This window comes from Seriola aureovittata, chromosome 11 (assembly GCF_021018895.1).
Source record: "Seriola aureovittata isolate HTS-2021-v1 ecotype China chromosome 11, ASM2101889v1, whole genome shotgun sequence".
In the NCBI taxonomy this organism is placed as follows: Eukaryota; Metazoa; Chordata; class Actinopteri; order Carangiformes; family Carangidae; genus Seriola; species Seriola aureovittata.
Genome location: NC_079374.1, coordinates 6,175,811 through 6,201,380, shown reverse-complemented (window position 1 = coordinate 6,201,380; position 25,570 = coordinate 6,175,811). Strand labels below are relative to the sequence as shown.

The 25,570-nt window shown below is 41.3% G+C and overlaps 1 protein-coding gene across 2 annotated transcripts; it reads left to right on the top strand.

Moving 5' to 3' along the window:
• Nucleotides 1–7: 7 nt before the first annotated feature.
• On the top strand, nt 8–25,182 carry LOC130177424 (TBC1 domain family member 8). 2 transcript variants are annotated; one of them, XM_056389163.1, is made up of 21 exons: nt 8–490; nt 2,987–3,337; nt 10,516–10,626; nt 10,854–10,972; nt 11,189–11,417; nt 11,957–12,197; nt 14,897–15,104; nt 17,087–17,278; nt 17,931–18,083; nt 18,181–18,331; nt 19,470–19,684; nt 19,781–19,898; nt 20,892–21,177; nt 21,367–21,511; nt 21,732–21,830; nt 21,949–22,017; nt 22,151–22,421; nt 22,528–22,593; nt 22,689–22,775; nt 22,923–23,032; nt 23,642–25,182. In XM_056389163.1, exons 2-21 carry the CDS (start codon nt 3,211–3,213, stop codon nt 24,050–24,052), a joined length of 3,408 nt encoding a protein of 1,135 aa, XP_056245138.1. In that variant the 5' UTR covers nt 8–490; nt 2,987–3,210; the 3' UTR covers nt 24,053–25,182. The 2 variants fall into 2 exon arrangements, with proteins under 2 accessions (XP_056245138.1, XP_056245137.1); XM_056389162.1 differs by lacking the exon at nt 8–490 and having other exon boundaries at nt 2,928–3,337.
• Nucleotides 25,183–25,570: the final 388 nt, after the last annotated feature.

Here is a 25,570-nt window from a genome sequence, read left to right as displayed (position 1 = left end):
ATCTTTGTGCCATATATGCCCTGGTAAAACAAGCTGCTGCCACTGACAAGGAAGTGACATCCTCACTGATGACCTGCCTTGATGAGAGGACTGAGAGATTTCATTTTCATTTTGACCCCAAAAGAGGACAGTGACGTAAACGCTGCAGTTTATGGAGTTTTGCTGCTGCTTATGGACGTGATGTTTGCTGGTTGACTCTGTGCCCATTAAGATGTGAGCCTTCATGTTGTGTAAATGTGTCTTTTAGTAAAAGAGCGTGTTATGAAACCTGATTCCACCCTGCATCTAAGGGAAGGGCTGGCATGGGGAAAAGAGCAGGAAATTAACAAACGCCATTCAGGCCCACCGTCTGAACAGCACGTCAGACGCGTGTGGTGTGCTTCAGGTCTGGTTGTGGATTGTTGGACTCCAGCAACCAGCCGGACCGCACTTCTTTCATACTGCTTTCATATCCTGTTTGCACGGAGAAATCAACTGCACGGAACCGGAGGTAAGTCAGACAGTGTCCAAAGGGAGCTATCTTGCTGGCTGGGCGCATGGCCCCCAGAATGCCCCCAGTGGGCTAGCCGCCTCCCCAACCATTAGCATAAGCATTAGCTAGCACCTAGCTTGCTGGCATAGTGTATTGATGAATGAATTAAACAATTGCAACATAAGACTGCAAATCAAAATCTAAAAAAAAAGTGACTACTAAGTGACTAGAATAGTTTGTATATCCTCTGATTGATCTGTGAAACTGAAATCTCTTAGTATTCTTTCCTACCAGATGCTCCAGATGGAGTTTCTCTACCAAGAGGTGTAATATATATTATGTACACTTGTATTCATGCATGATAACCGGTTTTGGCAGAAACATTGTAAAATGTAATTTAATGAACATTTACAGGTTTTTTTTGTATGTTTTGTGTATGTATGTTTGCATGATGACTTTTTATTTATTCTTTCTAAATAAACATCTTTTCCAAAATAGAGTCTAACGTCTCAACATAAACAGTGTTATCCATGTTAATGTTTATCTTTATTTATTTATGTCATCTCTGACTGGATATTTATTGTAATGCTTTATATGGAGAAGTTATAGCCTACACTTAGAAAATACCAATCATGCTGTAAACAGCAAATGGACTGAATTATTACAATAAATTAAATGGTAAAGAAATGACACCAGTTATTTCTTTACAGGTTGGATGGCTATGAAATGTGGTATATTTACAATGAATCTTCATCATCACAGTGTATAAAATCCAGCACCCTGCTTTCATTCCCTTTGTCTGCAACATGAATGTTTACTGTCGCCATGGCAACGAGTGCCGACGTTGTAGTCAACGTTAACTTAGCCTACATATTAACAATGAACTATAAAATTGTAAGACGTCACTTCTTAAAACAAATATCAACACCAACAGCCATACTATCAAAGACCATAACCAGGTCCTGACACTTCAAATCTTACAAATTATTTTGGGACCGCGAGCTCTTACTTTGAAAAGTGAAAATGGCGTCGTCAGCAGGCGATCACATGTTTTCCGAAAGTGGCCGAGTGATACGAGCCGATTTTCGTTTAGACTGGCGGAAAGTTTGTCTCAAAACTCTCTGTCCACACGCGTAGAATCGACACACGCAAATGCTTTTTCGCTTCATAAATAGAAAATTGATTCATAAATGTCTGTTTTAAAGTTGTAAATGTTAGGCTAATATTCACAATGCTTTTCATTTGTTTCTAAAATAGTTGAATATATTCACAGATAAGTTTTATTCGTGGAATTTGTTTTATATTAGCAAGACATTTTTGTGTGTTTTGTATTACATATATTTTTGTATTTACACACGGATTGTCAATTTGTTCACACAAATATTTTTTTCAAATCTACCTCCATACATTTAAATCACTTTGGATATTATACTGCATCAACCAACGGCCTTAAATTTAAAATTTAAGTAATTATTAATAGTTATTATATGTTGTCATTCAGGTATCATTATCAATGGAACCCAAAACAGCGGGAAAAGACAGCATATTTAGAGCCTTCAGGCTCGGTCTTTGTCTTATTAATGAATGGACTGAATAACAAATGCCTTTGTGTGATAATAATCGTACTGAACACCTGAACGCTCTGTCAGCTCAACAGCCAATCACAGGACCGCTAGTGGCTCTCTGACGGAACTGGCGGAAGGGAAAGTTGGTGAAATGCGGAAGACAAGAAAATAGGATGAAGAGCTCTCACTCCGTTACGGTTTTTCAGGAACCAGAAATGTCATAAATGCCTTCTATATTTTATGATCAATCAATCAGGGAATCAATCAATCAACCTCTATTACTACTAGTACTAATAATATATTTATACTTATTTTGCTTTTACAGCTTGTGTAGCCTAAAGCTTTTTGTGTTTTGACATATGGCTGATTGGCTGACTGATGCATTTATTTTCGTATGAACTAAATAAAACTTTTTTTATTTTTTATTAGTAATACAGACAAAAATGACAAATCTGCTATATTATCACAGTGTCTCCAGCTCAAATCTGCAGACATGCCTTTTTTATGACACCACAAATTTTGAATCTATCAAATCTGAACTGTAAGGGCTTTAAATTCATGAATAAATTTGCTGTGGGTGTAGGCATTTCAATAATTTTAATGTGTGCTCTTCTATGAAGTTCTTCCAGTTATTAAATTATCTTGATAAATGAATCTTTTTTTAGTTTGATTCGGTTTGTGATCCTTCTCTTAAAAGTTGTGAGAATATGAACAGAGGTTTTGCAAATGTTCTTGTTCAACAATAACGAAAAAAGGCCAAATTAAATGGAATAGAGATGATCAAAGTGTCAATAATATTTAAATATATTTATTGTGATTATTCGTAATATTAGGATCGAAAACGTTTTGCAAAATAATTTAAATTTCTTTTGGTATCCATGGTATAACCCAATTCAACTACAGAGGGAGTCATCGTCTCACATTGATGATCTTTGTCTTGTGTGTACAGCTGCTGCAAATCGGGCGTGAGGGAGCAGACGTGAGGCGAGTAAGTCCGAAACCTGCAGCTGTTGGGTGAGCGCAGGATAATCATGGCTAAACCCGAAAACCCCCCGCTGTAGGATCGATCGGGCCGCTCCCGAGCCGGAGGACAGGCAGAGACAACTTTGTATACCGCCGCTGCAGAGACCGAGACGGCGGAGGGCTTCCTCTGGTCCCTCCCTGCTGGAAGAAATGTGGCTGAACCCGGAGGAAGTTCTGCTGAAAAACGCTTTGAAGCTCTGGGTGACCGAGAGTAGCAACGACTTCTTTCTCCTGCAGAGGAGGAGAGGCCACGGAGAGTCGACCGGCAGGATCACAGGTAAATAAAAAACAACTATAACACAACAAAAATAACATGCAAAGGAGAGGCCAGACAAATAATACAGTCAGAACCACGGGTAAACAATGACAACATTGTAAAGGCAAGTGAAAGCCAACTGTCAGAATAACAGGTAGGCTAAATTACAAAATTACCAAAAACAGGAACAACAGGAAATTCACAGGAAAGGGCACAAAGAGCCAGCAAGCAGGTTTACAGGTAAACATGGGGGTGAGTCCAAGGGGGTGTGTCCGAGGGGGGTATCCAAGAAAAAAGGATTAAAGAGTTAACTAGATTTGGTGAACCAAAATTTAGGGGAATCCTGGATTATTATTAATCCTGGATTCCAGTCACACGGTTGACAGGAATGTCCCTGTTCCAGATACATGTGTGTATTGCTATGGCAACAGAAACATTATAAGTATGTGGCAGGTTAACACAACCTTAACCACTGGCTCTGAGCCGGTTTTCAGGCTCCAGTTCTTAACTATGGGGCTCAACTAACACATCAATTTCTATAAAAGTCTGCACCCATCCTTTGTGTCACAGCAAAAGTGTTGTACACAGGTCTCAAAACCTCAGGCACTACCGCACCTATTTAAGTTTTATATGCAGAATATAGAGGGTCAAAAGTCTAGCCACTCGTCATGACAGTCAAGACCGAAAGAATACGAAGAATACGAAGAAACGGAGCTAACTTGACTTTACTAGTTACTTATTATTGGTTTAATTAACTGCACTTAACTTTTCCACAACAGGTGTTTGCTTTTTCTGCTGTGAGATGTTGACATGTCAACAACAAAATTAAAATATTAAAAATAATAAAATAGACTGGAGCCATGGTTTATGTGTTTTGCTACAATGACAAGTCCAAATATATTCACTTTGATTTTATTTATGGTGGTGGTCTGATTTTTCAATCCTCATACAAAAACCTGTTTCTTCTGTACCTTTTCACTTGATGTGACGTGTGCTTTATGTCACATCTGTGATGTGTGATCTGTGATTAAGTTGCATCCAGTCGCAGTTATCTTTTAACCTGGCTGGAATTAGCATGATTGTGTTAGCTGTGTGGAAGTAATTTATGTATTTATGAAATGGTTAAAAACTGAATAAGCATTTGGGTTAACTTAAGTCAGGCTTATGCAAATAATCCTTTAGCTTTTCTCATCCTCCTTTATAATACACCTGCCAGCCGGAGCCAACATGCAGTAATACAGCAAACAAAACAATATTGCTTTGTTTTGTTACATAACACAAGTTTCATATTGGAGATAAAACGGCGTTAACTGATTGGCTGATCGACAGAAAATTAATTCTGATAACTTAATTGTTTGAGAGACTTTTCTTTTCCCCACCGTCTGAAATGTGGGGATTTGCCACTTCTGTTTTATCCCTTTGTAAATTAAATGTCTTTGGTTTTTGTTGATGATACAAAACAAGCAGTGTTCAATATTATTTGCTTATAGTTCTGTTACTGTTCTCTCTTTATAATGGTTAAATAACTCTGTTAAAAATCAATAAATTGTAAATCTAAAAAAACATTTCTTTTGTCTCATACATATTATAAGAACCGTAGATATCCTGTAATGGTCATTTGTCTTTTCTGGGACTTTCTGCGGATGTTTTGTATGAAGAATCCCCAAACAAAGGCCAGTTTAACTCCACTCTGTGTCTGGGAAACAGATCTCTCACTGTAATTTCCTGTTGGAGAATGACAGGTTTTGTCATTCGTTGGAATTGTGTTGTGGTAAATGTTGAAGGTGGTGAAAATGCTTGTCACCGTGTCATGATTTAAACTGTTCACCCTGCAGAACAAGTTCTATCCCTGTATCATTATTATACAAATGTCTGGGCACGTGCTGGTTGCAGCTGTAGTCCGTCTGACTGCTTCACACTGCTGTGAATTACAGTTCAGCCTGCTTGATGTTTCCTCTGCTTTGCTTCCTCTCTGTGTTTTGTATCTGTGCAACAGGATTTACTGACATGCTAGTGGTTGACTGTACAGTACATTTATGTGATGAGGGACATATCATGTCATTAAATCAGGCAAACAACTCATACAGTCTCTTCCTTATAGTCTCTTTTCTTCCTTGTGGTGAAACCAACTCTCTGCTCATAAAGTAGAAGAGCTGGAACTTCCTGGTTGGAGTTTTCTTTGTTTGTATGTTTGTTCCCGTTGTTCCCATAGCAAGAGAGGTTAAGGGTCAAGTCCTGTTGTCCCGGTGTTTAAAATTAACTAATTGAATGACCTTCACTTTGGCATTCCTGCCACACGGGAGAAGCAATGTTGTCTATTGTACCACACAGATATTTTTTTTTTTTAATGTTTCCAGCTGTTTAAGATGAAAGCAGAAGCTGAAATTCAATGTGGTCTCAAAGCTGTTAAGATACACTCTCCAAGCCCTATCACACCACTGACATACTTACAGCAGGATTTCTGAGAGGGGCTGGGCAACTAAACATCTGCAGCTGATCAGTCTCTTCATACCAGTCTTTGTCTTTTTATTTCTAACCAAATATTTTTCTCTATAAAGCTGAAACACTCTTTAAGTAGTCTCTTGCTTGTCTTTAATGTTTGTGTATTCAACCTGTTTCCCTTAATTTAATGCTCTGACAGGAAGCAAGACAGGAACAAGGCGAATAGCTAATTCATTTAGATGCTAACAGACATTACAGTCTTGGAGATATCAAGGCAGAGCTCTGTTCTGCTGGGTCGGTTGACTGTAGCCTTCACGTCTCCCATATCAGTATTCCCCCACAACATGACCATTAGCAGAGAAAAGGCGATGATTCATACTGACTCCCTTCTCACTTTCCTTCACTTCTGGAAAGTTTACCAGCGTAAACCTCTTCTGGGCTTTGTGGTGACAGACGGATGGTTTTGTGTTGCCAGGCTGCTGGGTGCGCAGCTTCAGGCAGGTCGACTTTGACTCTGAGATGTGGTTTACATTTGGCTGAGAGCCAGAGCTGTCTGTCGGAAGAGAAATTATATTTACACTTCTCCACTTGCATAGGTTCCACCAGTATGGGCTTTTTGAAGGCTATAATATTCACTGTTGGACATTTTCATGTGATGATGTAAAATTAACAAAAAACAGCCTTTTAAACAGCATTTTGATTCTCACAAAATGATAAGAATCACCAGTGAATCCCATTCTGATGAAATACTTTCAGGGTTAGTTGCTGTTTTTTGCAGCTTCAGTTGGTTTCACTGCAGGTTTTATAGGCTGACAACCCTGAAGTTGTTGCGTTAAAACATGTATTCAATCTCCTGTATGTGAGAGAACTGATACCAATTCCTCATCCTTCTCTGGTATAGGTGAACGTAATTATTTTTGTGTGTACCACACTTCCAACTACAGACATCTGATTGCCCTCATTTGTCCAGTCATAACTTTGACATGCAGGCTTGTATTTAGCTGGGGTACACTGGGTTGATCTGACAGATAAAGCTGCCTTAAAGTTCAAAGTAAAGCTGCATGAATAGAATACAAGTTGCCAGTCCCTTAAAAGTCACTATGTTTGTCTGGGCTGGTTATGTATAAATCGTCTAAAGTAGAGTCCTGAACTTTGACTTATAAGTAAAAGAAAGACTTGGTAAAAACTTGAGCTTTGAATAAAGATGCCAAATGTAACTTTGACCGAAGTCTGTGTGTGAATCTGATGTGGCGACTGCAGTGATTCCCACGTTTGTAAAATATATACAGACTACAGTTCTGCCGACCTAAAAAGGACACGCTCAAGTACTGAATCAGCCAATGGCAGACTTCCAGAGAAAGTTTGTGATCACTTCATCACAGCTTAACGCATACCTTGTCATGATTAAAACTCCCCATCATTCATTATATCTAATGCTTGCATGCTTCAGTACACAGAGACATGTAAGAGTAGAACTTATGTAAGACATTTTTCTGCAGTCATGTTAACAATAATAAAATACGCCAGTGGGGATATTATCCATAAAAATCTTAAATGACTTAAAAAAAAAAAAAAAAAAAAAAAAAAAAAGAGTTCATAACCATTGTAAGTGCAGAGGTCCTCTTACATTTTTTACCAATTTTCCAATCTCCATAAAATTTCTGGCAAGTTTCTATATTCAGAAACATTTTAATTTGTCATTTCTTATTGAACATCTTATTGAATTCAGCAAATGTAATATGTATTGGACTTCATCATACATTTCCAACATATAGAAACCTGCTGGTCAAATCCAACCGACTTAGGAGACCTCAGGAGCTCTCTAAAATAGTTTGGGAGCTGAGACCAAGTCTGAACAGTTAATGCAGTTATTGTAAACTTATTTTTCCCTTTATATAAAGGCACCCAAGTCTTTATGTTGGGTTAAAGCCTTAGAGCAGAGGGCTCAAACACTATATATGATAATGGTGAGCTATCCTAGAAAAAACACACAAGCAACCAAAAAACTTCCACACCCAGTCACATGCTACCACATTCATACCACATGCATTCTTTCTGTGTCTTCAGTCAGAACAAAACAGTGTGCAACATAAGTACTAACGCTGATTCTTGAATACTGTAAAATATTTTCAACTTTTTACTTTAGCAGATCCTAAAGTGTAGATGTGTGACTGTCAGGAAGCTGTGATGGTGGTTAAATATGATAGTTTTTGACACCATTTTTAAGATTTTGTCATGACGGTGAATGTGTAAAATCAGCTGAGAGAGTCAAAGTTTCAAATCTGAAGCTGCGATCATTTCCGTTTTTTTTTTTTAAGGCAGAATATTTATGAACTCAGCTTGTGTTTTCTCACTGAGGAAATACAGAATTTAAAAGGACCACTAAGAGAGCTGTTATTGGAAAAGCGTGATGCAGATTAGTCGTGGTTAACGAAGATGAGAACGTGATGACAGTAGCCTTTTGAGAAGGAGCTTCAGCCTGCTCAGAGAGTTTGGATCTGTGTGTTCCTGGTCTGTTTCTATTTGCTCGATGATTGAAATGCATGAATTCATTCAACATTATTGGTTCATGGGGGTTGATTTTATTCTTCAGAGCATCTGTGGAGTTGATTGCAACCGTAGAGATCACCAAAGTTTTCTCTGAACAGATTTCCTAATGGATTTTTAGCATTAAATTTTAATTGATTGACTGTTTTAGCTGTCCACTGAAGAGATGGGAGTTTATCACCTGCCTGATTACATACTGAGGTCCTCCTGTTTTTAAATGAGACGCATCTAAACTAAACTGTTATAAGAACAAATCATTTGTTCCCCTCCTCCCTGCAGTGCTGCCTGTGTGTCTGTGCTCTCTAGTGCTCTGCATTGTGTTTAAGCCTTAGACAAGGCATGTTTCATTATAAGTTTTATTGATTCAGGGCAATAATTGCACAAGGTTTCCTTTTCTTGAATTAATTCCCAACTTTGATTTGAATTTTTATGAAACTGTATAATTACAAGCAGAATAAAAATAAATTGGTATAATAAATTCAGTAAAATGCGTTGGAATATAAAGACATTTGAAAACAAAGTGATAAAGAACTATGAACAACTGGTGGTGCATCATAACAATGGTATTTAGAGACATAATTAAATGTTAAAAAACATTAACGGTAAAGAAATTTAATGAATAGATGTAACTGAAACTTGCTTGTCTCGTCCTCTCCTCTCTGTCTCTCCTCTTGTGCCTCCAGTCAAAACCTCTCTGACCTCCTTTCGAGTTGCTGGTGTATTTGTGTCGTCCATCTGTGAAATATTATATGAACTCTTCACCTCTCTGTCCTTTGTGAGAAACACAAAGAGAGAGACTGAGAAATGACATTCATATACTCACATGGTTGTTCATAGTAACATTAGTGAGATTGTGTTAAATGTGTTTATATTTGAATTAGTTTATAGATTAGTTAAGGAAGAGATGAGCACCAAAGTTTCAGAATAAGAAATGTAATATTCAAATCTGCTTTAACTGAGTTCCACAGCACCTGTAGGCAGCACCTCTGCCGTATGTACACAAATGCACAGACTGCTGACATATTTTCAATTATTATTTTTTCTCGAATAATCAATTCATAATTTAGTTTTTAAAATGTCAGAAAATCGTGAAATGTTTCCACCCCAGGAAATTATTATATGGAGGGGCTTAATTATTTTTTGCTGATTACGTTGATCGATAATTCGTTGCATCTCTAAAAGAGTGTCGTGCTTAGTAACTGTTAAAAAAAGAATGAAGCTAATGTCAAGAAGTTTGCTGCTGCTTGAGTCAGTTTGACCATGCTAAATATGCTTTTTTTTCTTTTGTACAACAGCTCTACTAGCGCCATATTAGTTAAATAAGCAACAACAAATTATAATTTGTTTATTTATCTTATCATTTATTTGGCAACGCCAACACAAATAGTTCGGCAACTGGACTGTTGCTAACCAACACACTAGCTTGATACTTGGACTACCCGTTACCTCAAGAGTGCGCCGAAGTATCCAGGCTTCTTCCCTTCATCCTTTTCTGATGACCACACATCATTTAACACAAATGTTATTTCTGGAAATATTTTCAGCTTTCCAAAGCCTGTTGCAATCCAAGATGGAAAACGACCGTTATTGTGACGCCGATTAACGGTTAATAAAACACCTGTGAAGCGGAGTGATACATGTAGTTAAAAGTCCCAGTGCTGTTCTCATCAGCACTCATGGAATGTCTCTCGTCCAATGAAATTACTTGGTCGGAACTAACTGTTGTATAATATAACTTTGATTAGCTAGGTAGCATAGCTATCTAGGGCCAATGTTAGTTAGCTTCTGAGGGGCTCATGTAATTAGTAACTTATTCAATTTATAGATATTGTATTGCAAAAAACCCCCTCATATTTCACACAATAATTAAATACAGTTAGCTAACTTATGCTAACACTGTGGCTCTGCCCACAGATATAGCTGCATATAATTTAATGCATTGAGGAGGCTCTTATTGTGTTGTTCACTGCTTTCATTATCACTGGTTTTTAGGTTGCATTGTTGGCTAATTTGACTCCACTATGCCAACGCAATGTTATGGTTATAATAGTTCTCACTACAGAATTTAGACAGCACCACAAAACAGCAAACACACAAATTAGTGGATGAATTACAGGACAAATCTTATTACTGTTGCCTGAGTTCTGTCTCTGGGATTGTTTAAATAATTTCAACCCTAGTCTGAATTCTGTGTTTTGTCGTCTCTGCAGGTCTCTTAGTGGGAGCACTGGACACGGTGCTGGACTCAAATGCCAGGGTCACCCCCTTCCGCATCCTCCTCCAGGTTCCCGGCTCCCAGATCAGCTGGGTCATCGCCAGCGGTGAGCTGAACCATCAAGCCTCTTTACTTTCCTGCTGTCCGTGTGTCAGCTGCTCTCAGCTCTCGCTTTATCCGTTCATCGCAGATGGCGTTTGTGTCTGTGTGCTTTTTGTTTTTGCCATCTGTAGTCTGGGTTTGCCTGTGAAGGTTTCTGTGTTTTTCTGTACCCGCATCTAATTCATTCACAGCTGTTAGATCCCCTCCATGTTTTGTCTTTGTGTCCATCAGGAGCTGCCATAGAGGAGGTGAACAAGCACTGGGATTGGCTGGTCCACAACCTGCTTCACTCTCTGTCTGTGTTTGAGAACAAGGAGGATGTCGCAAGCTTTGTCAAAGGAAAAGTCAAGGTAGGAAAATCTGCCAGAGGATGAGTTTAGATTGTGAGATGCGTCGAAGATTTTCCTGTGGATATAAAAAGGATTTAAGGCATTTGTTGGATCAGAGTGAAATATCTACCTCACTGTAGATTATATGATGATGAAAACTTAAATTCAGACGCCTTTGATGATGCAAATCTGTGTACAGTGCTATGAAGTAATGAGTTCATGCTCCCTCCTCTGTAGGGCCTTATTGCCGAGGAGGTTCGGGGCCGGCAGGCTGCCCAGGAGGAGGACCCGGAGAAGTTCAGGGAGGCGCTCATGAAGTTCGAGCTGCGCTTTGGCCTCCCGTCATCGGAGAAACTGGTGACGTACTACTCCTGCTGCTGCTGGAAGGGCCGGGTGCCTCGGCAGGGCTTCCTCTACCTCAGCATCAACCACATGGCCTTCTACTCCTTCCTGCTGGGGAAGGAAGGTCTGTACACCAAAGTGAGGGTTCTGATTTTCAAACCAAATGACCGAATGTAAAGTCAGCGAGGGAGTCATTCCCCACAAAAACCATACATCTGTTGTGTTCACAACAGTTAACAACAATTACGCAGAAAAAAAAAAAAGGTGTGAAAACCATTAACCACTCCTGCAGAATAATCAGTTTCTCTGTCTCTTCGAAACAATTCTCGCTCTTCACACGTTTGTCTTCATCTGAAAAAGATTTTCTGTTCTTCCTGTAACCTCACCAAATGTAAGCAAGTGAGTCAGATGCCAGTCTAGATCACACCAACATGTTCACACGCTACTATTGTGTCTCCGTCCCTGTGATCAACTGTTCTGAAGTTGATAATAGTAGATAAAATGTGTTTAAATTGCTGCAGTTTTTTCACTGCAGCTCAGCTGGTGGAAATTCATCACATTTTTAAAATAGTTTTTCTTCAAATTCTGCTTTAAAACACAACCATGTGATATGCCGTCAGTCTTAAGAAAGTTAAATGTTTTATGCTCTTCTTTCTTCCCCAGTCAAATTTGTCATTCCCTGGGCGGAGATGACACGGTTGGAGCGGGTCTCCACCGGTCTGATGACGGAGGCGATCCGGGTCAACACACGGCAGCGGCAGAGGGAGTTCTCCATGTTCCTGAACCTGGATGAGGCATTCGGGGTCATCGGTCAGCTGGCTGACATTGCCCTGAGGCGGCTGCTGGACAGCGAGGGCCTGGAGCTGGACCGAGTCCTGCAGCAGCCCGCACGCATCACCAAGAGGTCAGTGCTGGTCCTGGTATCTGTTTCCAGTATGAACAGAAAAGACACCTCAGTTTAACTTGTCATGTTTGTTTCAGCTCATTTCATCTTACGTATCAGTCGCCAGTCTAATTTTCCTGGCGAAGGAACGTGAAAGAGAGTGGAAAAAATTCAAACCCTGGCAGCTTTGTTATCTGTGCACAGCTGGCCGTTCACAGTGTGAAGTGGGTGTTGGTTTCGGAAAGTTACAGAAATGCTCTGATACAGCTCTCCCTAATCTGATGTTGGAAAGGTGGGGGTGGGGGTGGGGGTGGGGGTTTCCAAAGCTTTTTTAATCATCTGACCAACAGTTCTGAGGAAGTGAAGTTTTATGGACAGTCGGACTTAATCTCTCCAACAAAGAGATGACAAGATGTAAAACAAATCAGATCTGGCCTTGAACATAACTCTCATGTCTTGCAGTTTTTTAAAAAGTTTTTGTTTCGGGGTTTAAGACATTTTTATCATCCTTATCAGATGGCTGAGACGAGACATGCACACACATGTTTGATACTGATGAGCTTCGTCTTGTTGTTTTATTTATTTTCTATCATTATTATCAGATGTTTTTGCTTGTATTGTGTGCCCTGTTTTGCTGTAAAGCCCTTGGCAATGAACCTGACTTTCCGTGGCTGCACAAACAACATTGCATGCCACTTAAACTCAATACTTTCCTCCTCAAATGCCACTGAGATACGCAGGGTGACTTATTTCTGTCTATGTAAAAACCTCAAAACCGTAAGAGGAAGTTCAGTTAAAAGTAAACTGCCTGAACTGTGGTACAGATGTATGTTTTTTTTTTTGTTTCTGTGAATAGCAAATGTATTTAGGTATTTATAGTAGACAGGGTTGATCTGAGCACGCATTAGTCAAGAGATGAAAGCTGAAGAAAGGCAGAAGAACTAATGGAGTGACTCAGAAACCACAGAGAGTCCAGACTGTGGAGACAAAAAAAGCAGGAAGTCAACATGCAATTGTGCTGTTGAAACTGAAACTACAGAAGTGACAAACAAACAAATAACATACAGAAAGAAATATAGTGAGATGAAGAAATAACGCTAGTAACTATGAATAAACTCCTCCCCTCTTCACTTCCCAGCTTAGATTCTCCTCAGTGCCCGTGTGGGAGTTTATCATGGTGGACTCCACTCCATCCTTTCATCATGTTCTTTATCTGGGACTCAGTAGTATTGACACAGTAATGCTGCGGTTATGTTGCTGACATGAATTATGCAGAACACAACAGGTTGGCACCAGCAGGAAGGTTAGAATCCATTTTACATTTTACCTCACAGCAGATGCGTCTGTCACTACCTGCAGGATGGTGAATTGAAACTATTTTCAGTAAGAACCTAAAGTCAAGTTCTACAAATCATTTGTTTCTTCCAAGAAAACTTTACACTGGTTTCTTTGCTGCCTTCTGTGAAATTATCCTGGACATTCCGTGTTTTCTTTAAACTAAGCCTATTCTTTGTAAGTGTTTTTATGGAGCATTTTATGCCTTTATTTGACGGCAACAGCGGAGACAGCCAGGAAAGTACGCAGAGGGAGAGAGCAGGGAGTTACATGCAGTAAACGGTCCGGCCAGCAGGGAGCTGAACTGGGGAGCTGCTGCTCCTGCTGCTTTTTGTTTTGGCTTCTGTGGTATGCGCCATAACCACTCCACTCCACCGCCAGCAGGTCACCGTTACTTGCCTTTTTGACTTTTAAATGACTCACTGTGTATCTCTGTGATCCTCCAACATTTCTCTCTTTTATTCCATTACATATATAGTGGTGTGTATATATAAATCTTGGTGGTGTTGTGTTGGGTGGGCGTCCTTTAGAGAGGAACATAATTTGGGTCATCTGGGAGATTTGGGTCACAGAGTGGAGAAAAACAAAAGAAATAGCTGTGTTTAAAAATGAACTCATCTCCTCAGGGTTCAAACCAGATTTGGCTTCTTGTCAAGGAGGACAGCACGCTGCCTCTCATGACAGCCTGGAGACAAAACCCCCGCTCCAAATCTGCCCCTGTATCCATCCATATGCGCACAATGTTCCTGTGTGTTGCTCTTCACACTTTTAAACTACAATAACACTGACGACCTCACTTCTCAAAGTTGGCGAGGAGTTACCTCATCCATTTCTCCCCGGGACAGGAGCATAACCCAAAAATAGATCAGTTGTTTTTCACCAAGCTTCATCCTCACTGCTCCTCGCTCTTAGGTCTGTTTGTCAGATGGAGGATGGATAAAGAAAACACATGATACATGATATATAGAGCTAAAGAATAGTGTTTGCACAGAGAAAGATTTAAAATGTGATTTTATTTTGAGTATAAAGCCAGACTAACTTTGTCCCCTCCTGACAAAAGTCACATGATTTTGTCCAGTGAACCAGTGAATTGTCTTTGTCGTTCAATCATCTACAGCTATGTTATAAACTCAAGCCGAGTGGCACGATGCTTATCGGTCACTTCCTAGCCTTACACTGTAGTAAATGATAATGCACGTTACATTTTCTCTTTGCTCATGTTTTGCAAACAGGATGTTATTTCAACATTATGTCAACATTTCCAAAGCGGAGCAAAGCATTTGTGCAGAAGAAGCCCTGAAGTCACATGCAGTCATCATAACCCGTCACCATTACTCCACTGATATACTTACGCCATCACTGCTTGCTGCCATCCTCTCCCCCAGGATCCTAGAGGAACAGGCGTTGAGGGAGTACGTCCTTGCTCTGTTCCGGCTCCCTCGTGGCGAAAGACTCCACGAGGTGGCGTCTTGTTCGGTGTGGACCCCGCACGCCCGCTGCCACACAGCCGGGACTCTCTACACCACCGACAGCTATCTGTGTTTCTCCAGCCGAGAGGAAGGCAACTGCATCCTGCTCATACCCCTCTCAGAGGTACAGTACCTGCAGCGTCGCCTCAGAGGAGCACGACCGTTAAACAGAAACGTTTACAGGATTTTAGCAGGTTTTTTTGGGAAATGTGGAGAAAATTAAAATAAACATTGAGCTTCAGTGATCCATAATAACAATGTTTACACAATTAGCTGTGTGCCATTTCAGACCTTAAAGATTAGTCCATTGTGGGCTGAAGGCTAGTGGGCCCAACCTGCACGTCGTAACCAAAGGAGGTGGTTTACTGAGGTCTAATGAAGCATTACTGGCTGTTGTTGTTTGTTTTTTACCTCCTCATACAGAAAAGCTGATGGTGCAGTGAAATTTTACTCCACTTTCCCTGGGCTTGAATTTCCAACATTGACCCCAGGAAAGTCCCTGCATGAGTTGTGACCTTTCACGTGATGCATGATAAACCAGGTCAACTTTAACTTTCATAATGCTAGTAAATTGCAGGAAATAAGCAGAAGTCCAAGAGCTCATGTGGTGTAATTACTGACAACCACCAGAGCACAAACAAGCTTTAGGTGTTTCCGAGCTTTAGAAGGTGATGAGGACAACCAGATTCAACCATTAAGTAAATGTGAAATATGGATTTTGAGATGCTGAAACTCGTGAGAGATGCGTCACTGAATTCAGGCAGCAGATGACATGAACAGTCTCCAGTGAGTGAAACCTGTCTGGTCTGATCTTCCAGCCTGTTACTGAATGAAGCCAGTGACTTTACAGTCGCAAGTCAGGCTCTTTGTCCTGAGTGAGACCCTTTTATGTGAGAGTTTCTATAGTGGTCATGTATTTTGAGGCGAAGTTGTTTAACAGTCTGTGTTTATTCTGCCCGCTGCAGGTTAAAGAGTAACACTCGGACTGCTTTCATGTGGTTGATAATGTTCACACACATTAACACATTACAGTGCAGAGGGAGGGGCTGTTATTTGTTGCAGCAATACAAGAGACAGTTAGTTTACATGTTGTTCTTCCTTAAAGTACAAGTCCACCCTTTTTACAAATTCAGAATTTGTGATCTAAATGAACATGTCACGATTTGAAAATCTGTATTGACATTTACTGATGTACGTGCATGTGAGAATAAGCCTGTGAATTTGAAGCACTTTGCTAAAATAATCTAAAATTGTACGTTTTCTTCCAGCATTATTGTCGGGCTATTTTAGTTTGGTTCAGTTCATTGTGAAAAGCAGAGATTAAGCAGCCAGCTGCTCGATCTGTTCGTGAACAATGTACGGAGTCACGCGTACTTTCTTCCCTCCACTGCTGCAGTTTAATCCTCTATTTCCTCTGTTTTCTGTTGAAGCATTGTCTTTAGAAAAGTATAATCACTTCCTCCCACCTAATCTGTCGCTGTGAATAAGTAATAACTCCCCCTCCTGCTCCTCCACATTCTCTTTAACCTCTATTGTCTGTTGTATTCCTGCACGTTTCCTGTGGAGCTCGGCTATATGAATTGTGTAGTGATACGAGAGTGACGTTCCTCATTTGGTGATACTGGTCTGTTATTCTCATTTTAAAGCCCCTGTCACAGTCTGGAATAATCCGTGGATGCTATATTAAGACATCCATAAATGAATCTGCCTCACTTCTAGTTTAAATTCTATATTATATGACAGCACCATGTTATTGAACATTATCTCATTATTCGATATTGAGGTATTGAGTCAAATATACTGAATATTGACGAGATTTTTGATGATATTTGACTAAGCCTTTGTGTTAAACAAGAACATATTGACTATTCCAAGTATGGCCAGCATTAGTTTCATATTGTAGATGCAGATTATTTAACACATGATATTATGAGGCTGTGTAAGCAAAGATTACATGTCATGAAAAACAGTTGTTTCATCATGTTTTCATAAAATCATACAATCATCTGTGTCCATGTTTTGACCCAGTTTCCCGCCTAAATCTCCTTGCAGGACGTTCTTCTGCGTTCTTACTGTCACTAAAAGCCTTGTCTCCTCGACTTTCAGGTGTTATCCATAGAGAAAGCGGAGAGCACCAGCCCGCTTCCCAACCCCGTGATCGTGAGCATTCGGACTAAGAAGGCTTTCCAGCTGATCGAGCTGCAGGACAGAGAAGAGCTGGTGGAGCGGCTCAACTCCAGACTCAAAGCCCTGCAGTGGAAACAGTCCATGTTCCGCAACAAGAGGGAGAGGAGCGTGGTACGTGTGATGCTTCGTGTAAAGGTGTCTTGACGGGGGCAAGAAAGTGAACAAGCAAACAGATTGGGCAGAGAAGGAAAGATACTGGAACAACTGACCTAACACCATCAAAATTTAAAGCTGACCAGACACTACAAGAGGCGAACTGCTGCTGGCTGACTTCAGACACTTTATGTTTGAAGAAGCTCCTCAGTTACTGTTCTTTAAGAGTCACAGCAGCAACATGAGCAACAGTAGCCAGAAAACACTTATTGTTTGTCTCCTTCAATTCAGAATTTAAAAGTCTCCTCTAGTGTCTCAGAGAGCCACATGTGGAGCACGAATCTTCTGTAATGTTGTAGGAGGATGTGCTGTTTAGCTCTGACTGTTTTAACATGGATGCAAAAGGTAATGAAGATAGAAAAGCACAATTTCACAACTGTATTTGTTCAGTGTGATCTTGCAAACAATCGCAGTATGCAATAAAACGGTCTATTTAAGCCTGAGCTTTTGTATAATCGAGGACACGTGAGCCCGAAGGTTCAACTAATCCTGAAAAACACTGTGTGAAGTCAAACTGTGAAGCTTTTAATCCTAAAAATTGGTTCTCACTTCTATGTTTTAACACGTGGAAAAATTTCAGCAGGAAACTTATAGTTATTTTTTTCCTCAGAGCTCCCCGACACCTTACTACTACACCTTCTACTACGACACTGGGTTTTCTGATGAAGAGGAGATAGAGGAGCAGGTTCTGCGTAACACGGTCAACAGTGAGGCCCTGATGACGGCCTTCCACCAAAACCAACCGGGAACAAATGGCAACAAGGTGAGAGGAGACCGGCACCGGAGCTGTTTGTCAAACGCAGATAAATCATTTGAAAAGTATCAGCAGGTTTGTGTGTGAATCTGTGTGTGGGTGTCAGAGCATGGAGCAGGCGAAGGAGCGGCTGTGGGAGGATCATTTCTCCGAGTTCGGTCGCGGCGTGCACATGTTTCGCACAGAGAAGATCCAGAGACTTGTTGCCATGGGGATACCAGAGTCGCTGCGAGGGGAGCTGTGGATGACACTTTCTGGTAAGAGAGAAGGAGCTTGAAAAATTGGCTAAAAACAAAGAGCGTCCACGTGTATGAGAATCTGTGCAGAGCTGGAATCATCATTACAATCACTACAACAAAATGGACAATGCACTTAATACACTATATCTAAAACTAACTCAACAAATGAAGATATAGCATAACAGTGATTTGATTAAATGCTACCTGCTCAACGAGTCAGTGTTCATTTATTAGAGTTAAGAATAAATGAAGGTTAATTAAGAATGAATAATTATGAAAGATAATCAAATCACTGTGTTGCACTGACACAGTCATCTGAGAAATGAACAGGAGAACGACGCCAATGAGAAAACCTGCATGTATTGTGTGATTACAGATTAGGTGGAGGTGACACACGGCCGTTGATGACTGATACACAGATGTATCTGAGAAACGCTTCTGAAAAGCTCTGTTTAGTTTTAGAGGAGGATCGTGTCGGCTCGGTTTGGGCTGTAGACCAGAACAGATACAAGAAGCACAGACTTAAGTCCCGGCCCCAGCAGATAGAGGGTGTGGTAAAATGCAATGCTTACAGGGCTTCTCTAGTCTAGTCTAGTCACATTCACAGACTTCCTGATTGGTGGACGACTCGCTCTACCTCCTGAGCCACAGTCCTCACTAAGATAGCAGTACAGACGTGTGTGTGTGTGTGCATATGTGTGAACACAGCTGGTGCATCACTTCCTCTTCTCACATCTCATACAGTAACACCATTCAGTCAGAACCAAACACAGACAGCTTTTATTTTGGTTTTCTGTCACTTCCTCTGCTCGGTCTCACTTCCCTGCGCTACAGCGGCAGCCGTCACTCAGAAACTGAAAGTGATGAACATAACCCGTGGAGGAACTGAAACAGACCCAGGGATAAAAAAGGAATTTAGCACCGAGACAAAGAAAGAAATTATTGATCTTCATTATACTGTATCATTATACTATATATATATATATGTCAATATCATAATTCTGTTTTTTCTGGTGCCCATATTTCTGAGAGGGGAAGGTTGATGTAGTTTAAAAAACAGTGACAGGATTTGTAATGAGCTGAGTGGCTGTTGAGCTGCTTTAAAGGTATTTGAGCACCTGCTGACTCACAGCATCTCTCCCCCTGGCGTGTGCAGATGCCTCCTCAGAGCTAGAGGCTCATCAGGGCTACTACACCAGCCAGGTGCAGAAGTCAATGGGCCAGAGCAACCTCGCCACGGAGGAGATCGAGCGGGACCTCCACCGCTCCCTGCCGGACCATCCTGCTTTCCAAAACCCCACCGGCATTGCGGCGCTCAGGCGCGTCCTCACCGCCTACGCCCACCGCAACCCAAAGATCGGATACTGTCAGGTGAGGCCCACACGAGGTGAAGAGTGAGGTGACGTCATAATACCGTCACGGAATAAATATGTCCAATATTTACTTGTTAAATCTCTCTCTGCCCAGTCTATGAACATCCTGGCGTCCGTGCTGCTGCTCTACGCCAAAGAGGAAGAAGCGTTCTGGCTGCTGGTGGCTGTTTGTGAGAGGATGCTGCCCGACTACTTCAACCGCAGAGTGATAGGTGAGAGGTCAGGGGTCAAAAAGACAAGAGTGGTGAAGCGTCGACTCATAGTCACAGCAACTGCTCCCTGTTTAAAAGCACATAAGTTTTTAAAACTCATGTAACCACAGTTTGAACCATTTAATGACATAAAGACTTCTTTTCACATACTGCAGTTGTTCCGTCGGAACTGTTTGTTCCTCACACCAAACAACTCGAAGGCTTATTGTTGGCCTCTTAAATAAGAGCTTATTTCCTGTGTTTGTGAAGCTGTATATTTGTGACATGCAAGGTGCATTTGAAGCAATTTCCTCTTCCTTTTAATGCCCAGATGGTTGTGGCCATCTTTTCATCTTTAACACAGTGATTGTGTTTGTTGTACGTGGAACATAGATTTGTCATTTAAAGTTATTTTATCATTTTATTAGTACCAACAATTTCCCCACTTCTAACCCAGAGGAGACAAAAACAGCAATGAATTTAGCCTTTTAATGTATAACCACATTTGCTGTGAAACAATATGTGTAATACTGTAAATCTAAATGAAACAACATGGCTTTTTTTTGTGTGTTTTTACTAGTTTTTGGATCACAGTATCGTTCTATAGTGCAGCATGTTATCAGGATCAGGCTGAGGTTAAACAGCCAGTGCTTCTTAGTGAGATAAAATAATTATTGTTTTTGTCTCTCAGGGATATTTGTTGATCTGTTAAAATAATAAAATCACATGATAGTAGTCATGCAGCGAGGTTAGGTTGAGCAACAACACTGGATTCCCTGAATGTCCAGCTTTTGCTGCCATCTAGTGGTCAAAGCCGAGAAAAACAGCACATTCAAAAGAAATGATTCTTTGATCAGTCCCTGATTTTTATAAATAATTTTGCCGATTTTAGACTGTAAATAATTTAGACCAAATCCTCACAGGACTGCTGTAGGATATTTAACCTGTCAGAACTTTTCTTCAATGTAAATTAGCTCTGCACAGCAACCCTGACTCCACTGTTTCCTCCCGCAGGAGCTCAGGTGGACCAGTCGGTGTTCGAGGAGCTGATCCGGGAGCGTTTGCCAGAGCTGGCTGAGCAGGTCCCAGACCTCTCCTCCCTCTCCTCTGTCTCCCTCTCTTGGTTCCTCACCCTCTTCCTCAGCGTGCTGCCCTTCCACAGCGCCGTCTGCGTGGTCGACTGCTTCTTCTTCCACGGGATCAAAGCTATCTTCCAGCTGGGTTTGGCCGTGCTGGAGGCCAACGCTGCTCAGCTCTCTGCCAGCACCGATGATGGACAGGCACTCATGATTCTCACAAGGTAGAGTGGTGTGTTATTGGAGGATGGCAAGCAAGTGTTTTCAGATTTAATTTTTAAGTTGATGGACTTTATTGGTAGAATATATCTAAATCATTAATGAATTCTAGGTCATATTCAGATTTATGAATGGAGCGACTGCGTTTATGTTTTGAAAATGTTGTGTTTGAAGTGAACCCTCTGCTTTTGCAGTTTTCTGGAACAGGTTGGAAGTAAAGAGTCGTCCCGTCCTCCATCCTCCCCGCCTGCTGCAGAGGAGAGCAGCAGCAGCAGCGACACCGATATTCCCGCTGTGCGACACACAAACATCACAAACCTCATCAATGAGTCCTACGAGGTGAGACGCAGAGATATGATGACATTTGATGCCGATGTTCACCGTTTTTTATATTTTATAGCAAATTATCTCTTAATTTTAAAAGCAATAAGGCAATTTTTAAAGCAATAATTTTGGTAAATTTCAATGAACTGACCCTTTAACCCCTTCACTTTAACCCCAATTCATGGAGGGTGACGAGTTTGCATCATTCTCTGTTATTTGTGTTTTCTACCGTCAGAAATTTGGAGACCTGACAGTGCGGCAGATCGAGAGGCTTCGCTGTCGACACAGAATCCGAGTGCTGCAGGCTCATGAAGACACCACCAAGGAAAACGCTGTGAGCAAACAGAGAATATCAACGTCTTTGAAGATGCTTAAAAAAAGAAAATTATACAACTTCTCAACCACTGATAATTCCAGACGGCCATCTTTCCCCTCTGTCTGTGTCTGTGCAGTTGCGATTGGTGACTCCAGATGTTTCCATCCCTTCAGAGATCTTGGCCGACGTCTATGACCTCTTCAAGGTACCTTCTTCCAATTGGTCAACACCCTACCCTTCAAAATGATCATCATCTTTGAGGCTTTTAAGGAAACTGAGCCATTTCGTAATTTTAATCATCTTTCCATCCGTCTTTGGTTCTTCTCCTCCCCGTCCAGACGGAGCACTTTATCAGTCTGTACTGGGGTGACAGCAGCTCTGCGGCGGCGGCGGAGGCGGCAGCGTGGAGTTACGGTGACTCTGGTCGCTCCTACATGGAGCGGCAGTACCGGCTGGACCGGCCCCAGTTCAAGAGCCTGTATGGGCTGCTGGTGCCGTGGCCCGGCGGCTCCAACCAGCACACCGACACGGTGGCCAACCGCACCTTCACCCTGCTGGACCAGGACCGCGACAACCTGGTCACCTTTAGAGAGTTTGCTGGCTGGCTGGGTGGGTGAAGGAAGGGAAGCCGGAGACACACTGAAAAATAACAGATTGGTCAATGTTTTCAGATCGCAACTAGAACTTGGATCTAACGGTGTCTCCTTATTTTCAGACACTTTGTACTGTGAAGAGCTAAATGAGAAAATAAGGCTGCTGTATCGCCTCCACATCCCACCAGGTTGGTCTTTCTGTTCACACAGTCATAGTCATTCAAAATCTGGGCTGTAATTCAGTGATTCACTTTACTGTGTGTGTGTGTGTGTGTGTGTGCAGCTTTGACAGAGAGTGAGGATGACCCCTCTCTGATGAAGAGCCCTCTGCTGTCCACCAACAGACCCCTCTGTGTGAATCTGCCCTCCGGTCAGTCCAGACAGACTCCTGCTACTGGTTTATTAGCTCGACACAACACACTACAGCTAAAGAAAACACAAGCATCGTATAACATGTTTTGGTCAGCTGATATAAATGTTTGTAAGAAATAAATCTGACCGCGACTTTTGTTTCCAGGTGTTGAAGGTGAAGTGAAAGATTACCAGGAGCAGCTGAAGCAGATGCTGCAGGATCTGGCCAAAGAGAAGGAGAAGGATGTGGAGAAACCTCTGCCACTCATGAACCAGGTGCTGGAAACATGCTGAGATAGAGTTATATTCAATGAAGTTTTCGGTCCTTGTTTGGGTAAAATCAAATGTATAGAATCTACTTAAAGTCACTATATACAGAATTGAATATTTCCGACATTGCTGCTACAGTGACAGGCTGGTGATCTGTTTGCAGAGAGCCTGTCTCTCACCCAGTGCAGGGACAGGCTTAGTCTCATCAGCAAATATCTGATCCAGGGGCGCAGTTAATTATTTTCATTATTTTTGCACTTACGTTATAGTCAAAGTGCCAGAAAAAAACAGAAAAATACCCATCACAAATTCCGAGACCCCACGTAACGTCTTTAAACAGCTTGTTTTATATTAAGTCAAATATAATTAATAATAATAATAATTTACAGAGAAAACAGACAATATTTTCTTTTTAAAAGTGGACATTTCAGCCTGAAAAGACTTTTTTTATATTTTGATTAAAGATTCATTGATCAAAATCATTGAGTATAATTTCTCTCAATCTATTTATCAATTTTGGTCAATTGTTTCATCACTAATCACTAATCTGTTGGATTATGATGATGTTATCCGATGAAGCACTGATATAAACCCCCTTCATCTCTTCCTCCGCAGTGGGCGTTCATCCAGTTCTGTAAAACACTCTACAGCATGTTCCACGGCGAGCCGGAGGAGAACGACCTCTTCCAGGCCATCGCTACGGTCACCAGCCTCGTGCTGCAGATCGGCGAGGCCGGCCACCGCGGGCACAGCTCGGGGTCAGAGGTCACCGGCCAAGAGGAGGCGAAAGGAGCACAGCCCGCACAGGTGACTGCTGAAGATGCCGGGGCTGACGAGAGTTCGGCGGCGGCGGAGAAGGAGTGGACGGTCAGCTACGCTCAGATCCTGGCGTCGCTGCTGACCGAACAGGCGCTGGTGAACTTCTTCGAGAAGCCGACTGATCTCTCGGCTCAGATCGCAGCGGCCAGGGAGAAGCAGTACCACCAGCGGGCGGGGTTGCTCACACTGCAGCAAGGGAGCAGGTGACTGAAACGTGGACGGTGTGGAGCCACAGCAGAAGCCAAATAAGTCGAAGAGGAAAACCCACAAGATCAGTATCACTTGACTGAATGTGACGGAACGCAGCGGCTTCACATTCAGAAGCTAAAGAGCCTTAAAGTTATCCGTGACATTTACTATATCAGTACTATGACTGACTTAACAACAAACTGATCCACTTTTGCCTGTAACTGACAACAGAAAGAAGAAAAATCTCTGATGGTCATTTTGTGCCACGGACACCGAGAAATTACAATTATTGCCTTCGTAAGTCACCGTGACGATGCCTGCAGTTAGACTGTGTTGTGAATAAATAATCCCTCACCACTTCCACTTATTAGGCGCCCCTTATAAAGTGTTTATAAGTAACTAATGCTTTATAGATCAGTTATAAGCCTTTTATTTAATTAACTTCTCAGTCGCCAGGTTGCAAAACATCTCTGATCGGTCATTAACAGTGAAATCATTACCGGTGTCTCACTCTCTCTCACTTTCTAATAAGCCAGGAACTCATTAATAAAATGTTTACTTACTTCATATTATCCAAAGTTGGTCAGTCATCTGCTGTGAAAAATGTAAATAAGTGAATAATAAAAGGGTTTTTACAACAATCTAAAAACCAATACTGGGATTTTGATCCAGACTCTCACTTTTCCAGAGGGTCAGAGGTCAAAGGTTCCTTCAGAGCAGGAAACTTGATAAACTAATGAGCAGACAAGCCAGTGTGCTGCTGGAGGAGGGTAAAGCCTAATCACTTATCTATAAAGTGTTAGTACATCATACAACTAAATACCTTTATAAAGGTGGCCTTATTAGAAAGTTGTGCTACTAATCATTGCAATCAACGGTGCAGCATTAAGGACACATCTAGCATGTAACGACTGTTCTTTTTTTTTTTTTTTTTTTTTTTTTTTTTACTGATTTTATAACCTCTGTTTCTTTAATATCAAATGTTTTCACATGCACTCACCCCGATTAAAGATGTTTGTTTTGTTTTTTTAAAAAACTTTTTCAAAATACTGGAAAATAATCTACAGTTATCTGAAACTGTTGCAGAAAAAAAGACGGTGAAACACTGGTGAAATTGTCTTTCAAATAAAACACGTCGCATAAAGACATCACTTCTCCTTTTTCTTCTATAAAAGCAAAAGCTCATATAATCAGGCTGAACTGTCATTTTGTTTTCAGTTCATTATCCAGACTTTTCCTGTTGCGCTGCAGTAGCAGTTGCCAGGAGGAGTTAACATCTGTCACGTCTACCCAATAATATAATAATAAATATGCAGATGTCACAGTTGGTTTTTCTGTAAGTCGACTTACTACAACCTGTACGGCTGCGTCGAGCTCACGCCGGTCACCATTTTTGTGCCCATTTTTCAGTCTTAATTTTTCTGGCTCTGGCACTGCAAGATGACGTCCCTATCCCTGCTGTTGTCTTGTCTGTTAGCACAACACCAGAGATGTGGGGCAGTGGTTCAGAGGTCTGAAACAAGGGTAGAAGAAGAG